The 10,911-nt window shown below is 46.1% G+C and overlaps 1 protein-coding gene across 3 annotated transcripts in view; it reads right to left on the reverse strand.

Annotated features, from left to right (window-relative positions):
• LOC149450413 (cytochrome P450 2C29-like) overlaps positions 1-10,911 on the reverse strand; it is a 63,127-nt gene that overhangs the window by 30,828 nt on the left and 21,388 nt on the right. For all 3 annotated transcript variants that reach the window (XM_089692092.1, XM_089692093.1, XM_089692091.1), the window contains exon 3: positions 3,019-3,181. In XM_089692092.1, coding sequence (XP_089548218.1) covers positions 3,019-3,181 — 163 coding nt within the window. The remainder of the gene's footprint in view (positions 1-3,018; positions 3,182-10,911) is intronic.

Genomic DNA, 10,911 nt, shown 5'->3' on the forward strand with positions numbered 1-10,911 from the left:
ACCAAAGGTTATATACTTGAAAAAAAAAAGGGGGTGCGCCGTCCCTTAAAAATTTTAAAGTGCAATTGTGCATTCACTATAACTATATCAAACCATATTATTATAGAGAAAAAAGATGATGTGAGCTCAATATATGCAATAACCTAAATAAATATAAAGACAATATCACAAATAAGGTGGTGCCAAAACACCATACATTAAAAAAAAAATAAAATAGAGACAGCGCACCCCCATTTTTTCAAGTAGCTGTTTTACATCTAGTATCAAGATTGTGTAGTGGATGCAGCAGTCTTTATTCTCTGTTTTTGCTAGCGCAAGGAGATTATTTGGTTTGTTTTTTTATAAATAAAATATACTTTCCATCCTATGTGGCATATATGATGTCTGTGGCAGCCCATTAACAGTAGTTGTCGGTGGTGTATTTAGGTTTTGTGCTGCCCTGGGCAACAAAAAAATTGGCGCCCCCTCCCACAGAAAAAGCCTGACATTGACCAAGAACACCCCTGCCCTCCAGCCGAACCTTCCACTACCACTGCCCCCCCATACACCAGCCACCATCCCCCCTGGCGAGAGAAAGACACTCACCTTCACAGCTCCGGACATCCCCAGAAACGAGAGTCGGGCTGTGCATACACCATCATGAAACCCACAGCATCTCTAGGAACCCACCAGGTCCCCATGCCACATGTGTCCCTTCTTCTGGCTCTTCTTCCAAGGGGCAGTGCTGCCCCCCTGAAAAATTCCGCCCGAGGCAAATGCCTTGTTTGCCTTGTGGTAAATACCCCCCCGGTAGTAGTTTGTGGGTGTTGGCTTTAATGTTACATCATACAGTCCCCAGTAGCTCTCCAGTCTTTTTCAGCATCGACTGGCCTTGCCACCTGTCGCTGCTCTAAGCTTTGATGAGTGGATGAATTTTGCTGTTGGTAAACTTTTTTTTTAGCAAAGAACCTTGAGAATGAAATGGCGATCATTGCAATTTTTTTATGTCACATGGTATTTGCGCAGAATTAATTTTGTGGAAAAAATAAATTTTAATGAATTGAAAAAAACAATACACAATATATACACCCAATTTGTTGTAACATATGAAAGATGATGTTACAGCGAGTAAATAGATACCTAACATGTCACGCTTTAAAATTGTGCATGCACATGGAATGGTGACAAATTGTGGTACTTAAAAATCTCCATAAGCAACACCTTGAAAAGTTTAGAGTTACAGAAGAGGTCTAGTGCTAAAATTATAGCTCTCCCTCTAATGTTCATGGCATCATGTCATATGTGTGCAAACACTGTTTACTTATGCGTGTGCAACTTATGTATGCATTCACTTCTGCACATGAGCACAGAGGGATGGGGCTTTCAAATTTCTTTTTATTAGTTTTTTTTTATTTTACACTATCTCTTTATTTTTATTTATCACCTTTATTTCTATTACAAAAAGACCCCAAATGTCCCCTTTACCTTTAAAAGCAAAAGACTGAAAATAGTTTTTTTGCTAAAAAAAAAAATAAAATATTATATATATATACACATACACATACAGTCAGGTCCATAAATATTAGGACATGGACACAATTCTAACATTTTTGGCTCTATTCACCACCACAATGGATTTGAAATGAAACGAACAAGATGTGCTTTAACTGCAGACTGTCAGCTTTAATTTGAGGGTATTTACATCCAAATCAGGTGAACGGTGTAGGAATTACAACAGTTTGCATATGTGCCTCCCACTTGTTAAGGGACCAAAAGTAATGGGACAGAATAATAATCATAAATCAAACTTTCACTTTTTAATACTTGGTTGCAAATCCTTTGCAGTCAATTACAGCCTGAAGTCTGGAACGCATAGACATCACCAGACGCTGGGTTTCAGCTTAATGTCTACAACAGTGGTCTCCAAACTGCAGCCCACTGGCCAGACGTGGCCCTTTGCCTACCTTTATCCGGTCCTTTGGGCACTATTCCTTCCACTGATACGAGGGACTATTCCTTCCACTGACACCAATGATGGAGCACAATTCCTTCCACTGATACCAACAATGGGACACTATTCCTCCCACTGACACTAGAGATGGGGAACTGATTCTCCCACTGACATCCATGATGTAATTTTATTACCCCCCCTCCCTCGACCACCAAGCCTATGGCATTGTGTAGTCTTACTGATGCTGGAGCATTTTCCAATCCCACTGGACACAGTTCAGCCCCCTAAAGTTTGCAGGGCAGCAAAGTGGCCCTTTGTTTCAAATGTTTGGAGACCCCTGGTCTACACAAATAGAGCTCTCCTGCCTGTTCGCTTGTTGTTTTTTTCCTGTTTCCTCTTACCTCCTCATCCTGAAAGCTCAGCAGTTCCCAGATGTAAATCCTTCTTGGCTTCTTCATCACAGATGTTCAACAGAGATCATACACTGCTACAACCTCTCACCATGTGACTTGCTGAGGGAAAACTGAGGAAATGCTTCCTCCTACCTGCAGCAGACTGATGACATCATCTCAGCCTAGGCAAAGTCAACAGACTGGAGCTCAAGGATGACTTATTATTGATAAAGGGTGGAGCTTTCCTGAAAAATGATACTATGGCTGTATATGGTAACATGTCAGGAATTTAATTGTGCAAACTTGTACTGTTATGGACAGGTCCCCTTTAATTCTATTTTATTTGTAACACTTTTTTACAGCAGCATCAGAGATGACAGGCCATGTAAATAATAAAAATACTAATTCCATAAGTAATGACTGGACAGTCCATTTTCAGGAGCGACCGGTTTCAAGCAGACCATGAGTTGTATATAACCCTATAATGCAGCCTCTCTCAACCTTTTTAGCACGGGGGGCCCTTGAAATAGCAGGGGTTCCCTGAGCCTAGAAAGTTAATAGTTTCTATATAAAACGTTCACAGTACATTACTGAGTTCTCCTTACATTTGTGGTCATTAGGAAGATCTCCTCCCAGATAGCTAATAAGATCAGTGGTTATTAGATAGTGGTTACTGAAGTGTTCCGACAATCTTACCATATCCTTTGCTGGGGATGTGCAGTGTGGGGATAAATGGACGAGCACTAAATTCCTCAGCATGGTTCAGCAGGGCGTCCCTCACCGCCTCATAACCGCAGAGGACCACCACCGGCTCCGTCAATTTCCAGATAGTGAAGATTGAGCCATATTTTTTGCTGAGCTGTAGGTAAAGAGAAGCAGAAAGTCAATTCACTGATAGGAATTTTCCTGCTGTTGTGAGAGAAGGAACCTGAAAACCAGAGAGGCAAAACAGAAGAGCTCTTCGAGGTTTTCTTGGGTGACCCAAAAGTTTGGATCTTGTAAGCAGAGATAAACAAACGTATGAAAAATTTGATCAGTTGTAGTTCTACCAAGAACCTTTTGAAAAACTCAAGAACCTTTGAACTTCAAAGTTCCATGTAAGTCAACTGGAAGTCAAATCAGGTTTCAAAAAGTGTGTATTACAGAGCAACGAATGAGGAGACCATGGAGAGAAGCTTTCGGAACCATTCCAAGCTGGTAGGGAAAGAAAGGGTCACCCCACCGGCATAGGAAGGAGGGAGAAGCATCTTAAAGGAGTACCAGTGACTACAGTATTCAGAAAGGATGGACGTGGCTCATACCAACCCAAAGAGTCAGATGTGTAGAGGATGGCCTCAGCCGCCGCTCTGATTATGCCCTCTGTGATCAAGCCCCAGTGGGTGGGGCAAAATGTGTCAGAGGGTGTGGCTGGAGCAGCAGCTGAGGCCATCCTCTACATATCTGACTCTTTGGGTTGGTATGAGTGGCTGTCAGGGACCATCGCGACGCATGGGTCTGCACATGCGTAGGTGTCTGTCAAGACATGCAGGCAGCAGGGCACTAGGACCCAGGCGCACCCGTCGTCTATGACAGTGCTGGGCAGGCACTAGGACCTAGGCTGCGCCTGTCAGGTGCAGGGCGGGCTACTTAAACCAGCCCTGCACAGACACTTGTTGCCGAATGGTCTTTCTGCGATTCCTGTTATCTGATACCTGTGTTGTGAGTACTATTGATCCGGATTGTCTGACCTTGCTGCCTTCTCCTATCCTGACCCCCTGGCTTGCCTGACTTCGCTCCTGGATGTTCCCCTTTAGATGTGATCTCCTGTTATTGACCTGGCATGTGACCCGACCATTCTTTGCCTACTGTTTTGTACCGCACCGACCCCCGGGCTACCGACTCGGCTTGTTTGACTTAGCTTTCGCTCCTCCATCCATCCATCCCTCCAGGACCCCCTGGTCCCCTCACATCAGACTCTCACCCTGCGGGAGCCCCTGGCGGACTCCTCTACCACTGGTGGGTATATCCAGTAGTCGCGACCTGGTCTCGGAGCGCTCCAAGTCCATCCCCACCATCAGGGGCTCTGGTGAACAAGTGCTCCGGAACTTAGACTCCGCGCTCTGGGGAAGCCCGACCAGTGGGTTGCTAGAGGTGCTGTCAGGTGGTCCCTTACAGTGGTGTCCGTCCTTTTTGAATAAAAGAGCAACAAATGCTTTGGGGTTGTGCAGAATGGTTTGGGAAGCTCCTGGAAGCCCTGTCTGATGAGATGATGGGACCAAAGGGCAGAATGAGTTACTTCCATTCAAAATTCTACCAGGAATACTAAGCTAGAACAGTGGAACCCGATGGCATCGGCAGTCAAGCTCAGGGGCCCCGGCAACAGTGAAAGCAGCCGCAAGACAGATGTTGGAGCAGACACTGTTCATGTTCTAACAGAAGCCTTTTGGGAAACTGAACAGATGAAATTAACAATGAAATTTGAGTTTGGATTTGGAAATCTGTGAAATGTGCTCCAAATCCAACATCACCTAAAATTCAGGATCAACTCTACTTGTGAGATGTGGTATCAACGTGATGTAAAGAATTTGTAAAGTTCAGAATTTAATGTCTAAATACAAACATCCTCACATGGGTGAGCTATAGATACCTTGGTAAACATCAGTATACAAAGATCAGATTGAATATTTCAGCCCAATGTTCCTAGCTGGCAGCCTCACATCTTCACAAATAAACTCGCTGATCTTTTTGCTTGTTTTCACTACATTTTGAAATGGCAAGAATCACCCAGGAATTTTATCAATTTCTGGAAATTTTTCTCTTTCTCAGTAAAACATTTGCGGTGTAGGATCCCCAAGAGGCTGAAAAAAACGTTTATTGGTTTATCTACTTACCATTCAGCGACATACCCATACGTCGCTAGATGCTGGAATTTAGGTGCTTATACTGGGGTAATGCCTGCAACTGCAGTAAAGAGCTGTACAGAGAGGCCGAATGTCAGACGGTTCCTGCTGATCCAACCACTTCAGGCTGATTATCGGCCCATGTGTACCCAGCTTTAGTCTATACTCTGTACTGGGAGATATGCACTGAATCAGAGGAACAATGCAAAAAAGTCCCTGTGTGGCCATAGGCAGGGAGCAGAACCTCTATAGGTTGTGGGAACTCGCTTCAAATGGTAGAGCTTCTTCCAAGCACACAGCAACTCGCTTCTTTTTAAGGGCCTTTTTGCCCAATTTTATTTACAAGAAAGTTCAACAAAAATGCTTCCCACGCAGGGGTATCCACCATCAAGCAATACCAACCAAAGATTCAGCCTCCTGGCTTGTACACAGTTCACTGTCTGCCTCCTGCAGACTCTTCCCAAAATATGTCACTAGCACACAGCTAGTCTGGCTTCCACCTGACTCCAAGGCAGAGACCTCCCGTCTGCTGGGGTGGAGCCCTCCTGACTCCGTTTGCCGGGGTGGAGCCCTGCTGACTCCTAGCTGCCGGGGTGGAGCCCAGAACCCTGGTCCTGACTCTCTAAAAAAGGCTTGCACACACCTGTGCAATCAGTCTCCTGGCCATTTCCAAAACCTGGTCCCAGGATTGGAGATTTCATCCCTCCCAGATCTCTTTGAAATCTCCAAGCTCCAGATCCCCAAACAGACCTTACAAACAAAGGAGAGTGAAAAGCCACTTTCCTCCATATCAAACATTTACCCTGGAGCCCCTCAACCTGCCTTGTTGAGAATCCTGGGTGACTGATCACCACACTGTCACATATCCCCCCCCTTTGTTTTGATCCCGTAGGGGGCAGAACACACAACTTATACCTTCTGGCACTTCTTTGCCAGCTCTCATTTACAGGGGTCCAATCTGGTCTAACCATACTTTTCCTAAAGGGGAACTCTACCCAATGATTCCTTTGGTGTCTCTCCCCAAGCCCCATTGTCACTCTGCTATGAGCTCTAATCAGACCTTGCCTACTCTTTTTCCGGGTGCACTTCCATAAACACTTCCTCTCTTGAAATCCTAATGGGGTCCCCCTGGCCAATCTATCGACCTTTCTGCCCCTTTGCTTCAGGTTCCAAGGTTTCCTAATACCTCTCTCAATATTATTGTCCCAAGACTGTAGATGACCTAATTCTACTGTAATTGTACCGGGACCACCCGTCTTATTTCTGGTACCTTTGGATATCAAACCTGCATGACTCGTCACCATAATATGTCACTAGCACACAGCTAGTCTGGCTTCCACCTGACTCCAAGGCAGAGACCTCCCGTCTGCCGGGGTGGAGCCCTCCTGACTCCGTTTGCCGGGGTGGAGCCCTGCTGACTCCTAGCTGCCGGGGTGGAGCCCAGAACCCTGGTCCTGACTCTCTGAAGAGGCTTGCACACACCTGTGCAATCAGTCTCCTGGCCATTTCCAAAACCTGGTCCCAGGATTGGAGATTTCATCCCTCCCAGATCTCTTTGAAATCTCCAAGCTCCAGATCCCCAAACAGACCTTACAAACAAAGGAGAGTGAAAAGCTACTTTCCTCCATATCAAACATTTACCCTGGAGCCCCTCAACCTGCCTTGTTGAGAATCCTGGGTGACTGATCACCACACTGTCACAAGGTATAGAAGCAAAAATGCTGTAAACATAAAATATGCTGCGCTAAAAGTTAGATAATAAATTCTAAAATACAGTAAACATGATATACATATGCAGATGCTTGGTGCAGAGACCAATGATGTGAAAATATGCTAGATATCCTGAAGACAAAGCAAAGTGTATATGGTGACAATGGTGCCAAAGTCAATCTATCCATAGGTGTTCCAAAATGATAAGAGAAATCCGTGACATCTGTGGTATAGAGAATGAATGTTGATTGCACTAACCAGATAGCGGTTGGAGTAAATAAGACCTACTCCTGGTCATAGGATCCAAGACACTGCAACATGAATGATCATCAGGTCAGCAACCTCGAGGTACTCTGTCATCTCCAGGTATTCTGTCATCAGCCACCAGAGGGATGTTACACGCTCTCTTAACCACTTGCCTACCAGGCACTTATACCCCCTTCCTTACCAGGCCAATTTTCAGCTTTCAGCGCTGCCGCACTTTGATTAACAATTGAGCGGTCATGCAACATTGTACCCATATGAAATTTTGATCATTTTTTTCTCACAAATAGAGCTTTCTTTTGGTGGTATTTAATCACCACTGGGCACTTTACTTTTTGCGCTATAAATAAAAAAGTGCAAAAAATTTGAAAAAAAAAAAGTTTCTTTCTTTCTATTATAAAATTTTTCAAACAGGCATTTTTTCTCCTTCACTGATGTGCGTTGATGAGGCAGCACTGATGGGCACTGATAGGCGGCACTGATGGGCACTGATAGGCAGCACTAAAGGGCAGTACTAATGGGGTGGCACGGATAGGCGGCACTGATAGACAGCACTAATGAGGTGTCACGGATAGGCGGCACTAATATGCAGCACTGATAGGTGACACTGATGATGGGTACTGATAGACGGCACTGACTGGCATCACTGCTGGGCACTGACTGGCGGCACTGACTGGCACAACCCCTGGGCACTGACTGGTGGCACTGACTGGCAGCACTGCTGGGCTGCACTGGTGGGTGGCACTAATGGGCAGCACTGGTGGGTGGGCACAGGTGGGTGGCACAGGTGGGTGGCACTGGTGGGCACAGGTGGGTGGGCACAGGTGGGTGGCACTGCTGGGCACATGTAGGTGGCACTTCTGGGCACAGGTAGGTGGCACTGCAGAGTGGCACAGGTGGGTGCACTGCTGGGCACAGGTGGGTGCACTGCTGGGCACAGGTGGGTGATCTGCTGGGCACAGGTGGGCGGAGCTAGTGGGCGCACTGCTGGGCACAGGTGGGCGTAATTTGCGGGTGGCACTGCTGGGCACCGATCATCAGGGCACTGATCCTCAGTGCCCTGATGATCGGTGCCGATCCCCGCTCTGACAACTGCCGGTTCTCGGCAGTACTTTCCTCACGATCTGACAGCGTGAGGAAAGTGCAGCCGAGAACCGGCACTTGCATTTCCCTCTGATCAGCGTGTCATTGGACACCACTGATCAGGTGGTAAAAGGCGGCTGTGATTGGCCTTTTACCACATCACGTGATCAGCTGTGTCCGTAGGACACAGCAATCATGGAGATCGCCGGGTGCGCGCCCCCTGGGGCGCGCAGGAGAGCGCGTTCTGGGGGGACGTCATATGACATCCACCCAGAACTGGCCGGCCGCAGTGAAGCCGTCATTCGGCTATCTGCGGTCGGCAGGTAGTTAAATCAGGAACCACCTCCCGTCATCAGCCACCAGGGGGATGTTGCACACTCTCATGTGTCAGGAATCACCTTGGGGGGCTCGTAGAATAAACAAGCCCAGGAGAGAGGTATCCAATAGTGTAGCATTTTTATTTCAAAGGGTGTAATAAAAACAAGTATTCAACTTACATAAAATTCCAAAGCCCTTTGACAAAGTGTATTCACGCGAAACGCGTTAGAGGGGTGCCCCCCCCACACAGTGACCTTAGCCCACATGGTCCCTATGTCTGACCGGCGGCCATCTTTGGAATTTTATGTAAGTAGAATACTTGTTTTTATTACACCCTTTGTGTCAGGGATCCAGGTATGACCAGAGATGTGTGGACTGACACAGGGAAACAGCAGGCTTCAAGTATGGTGAGATAATAACAAGATTTATTATTAGCTGCACAAAATAAACAAACGCAGTGCAAACAAAACCAAACCTTAACTAATACTAATATGTGCAAGGTAGCAGGCAAAGGGTAGTCAGGTCACTCGCCGGGTTCGGTAACGGGGGTTCAGATCAGAATAGGGATGTCCAGAAGAGCAGTCAAATGAGCCAGGGGTCAGAGCAGGAGAAGTCAGCAGAGGTCAGGATCAGGCAGGGTCGGCAACAAGTCAGATAGGCAGAAGAACAGGATACAGGTACAGGGGCTCATGGGAAACAAACACCAACGTACTGATCACAGGCCTGGTCCTGCTTAAATACACCTCCTGCAATCAGCCTCAGGTGATGGCTTGATTGCAGGAATGAGATTCTGGCTGCTGAGAGCACCTGCTGGCCAGCCTTGGTACTGCAGCCCACAAGGCAGGTGAGTCCCACCACCATTGGCGAGTCCATTCCTGACTGAAATAAAAATACTACACTATCAGATACCTCTCTCCTGGGCTTGTTTATTCTACGAGCCCCCCAAGGTGATTCCTGACACATGAGAGTGTGCAACATCCCCCTGGTGGCTGATGACGGGAGGTGGTTCCTGATTTAAGAGAGCGTGTAACGTCCCTCTGGTGGCTGATGGCGGAATACCTGGAGATGACACAGAGTACCTGGAGGTTGCTGACCTGATGACCATTCATATTTCAGTGTCTCAGATCCTATGACCAGGAGTAGGTCTTATTTACAGATGTCACGGATTTCTCTTATCATTTTGGAACACCTACAGATAGATTGACTTTGGCACCATTGTCACCATATACACTTTGCTTTGTCTTCAGGATATCTAGCATCATTGGTTTCCGCACCAAGCCTCTTATCGCTCATCTGCATATGTACAGTTGTGTTCAAAATAATAGCAGTGTGTTGAAAAAAGTGAATAAAGCTGAAAATCCTTCTAATAGCTTTTATTTCCATCCACACAAATGCATTGGGAACATGACACATTCTATTCCAAATCACAACATGAAGAAAAATACATCAAATTTGTGTTGTTCCTCTAAAAAAAATTGAAGAAAAGTGAATATTAGACGGTTCCAAAAAATCGCAGTGTTTGTATTCTTCTTTACAAACTCAAACATTCACTATATAAACTGATAAATGTTTGAAGATTTTGCTTTCCTTTGAATGACTTCATGAATATTTGGTTGTAGTCGCACTGTTTCTGAGAACTGCTGTACATCTGTGTTGCATGGAGTCACCCAACTTCTGGCCCCTGTGATCAGGTATTCCAGCCCAGGATGATTGGACGACATTCCACAGTTCTTCTATTTCTTGGTTTTGCCTCAGAAACGGCATTTTTGATGTCACCCCACAAGTTTTCTATTGGATTAAGATCCGGGGATTGGGCTGGCCACTCCATAACGTCCATCTTGTTGGTCTGGAACCAAGATGTTGCACGTTTACTGGTGTGTTTGGGGTCGTTGTCTTGTTGGAACCCCCATTTCAAGGGCATTTCCTCTTCAGCATAAGGCAGCATGACCTCTTCAAGTATTCTGATGTATTCAAACTGATCCATGATCCCTGGTATGCGATAAATAGGCCCAACACCGTAGTATGAGAAACATCCCCATATCATGATGCTTGCACCACCATGCTTCACTGTCTTCACAGTGTACTGTGGCTTGAATTCAGTGTTTGGGGGTCGTCTGACAAACTGTCTCCGCCCACTAGACCCAAAAAGAACAATCTTACTTTCATCAGTCCACAAAATGTTGCGCCATTTCTCTTTAGGCCAGTCAATGTGCTCTTTGGCAGATTGTAACCTCTTCAGCACATGTCTTTTTTCCAACAGTGGGACTTTGCGGGGACTTCTTGCAGATAGCTTGGCTTCACATCGGCGTCTTCTAATTGTAACAGTCCTCACAGG

This window comes from Staurois parvus, unplaced genomic scaffold, assembly GCF_062004578.1.
Source record: "Staurois parvus isolate SC_StPar_1 unplaced genomic scaffold, SC_StPar_1.0 ptg000575l, whole genome shotgun sequence".
Classification (NCBI taxonomy): domain Eukaryota; kingdom Metazoa; phylum Chordata; class Amphibia; order Anura; family Ranidae; genus Staurois; species Staurois parvus.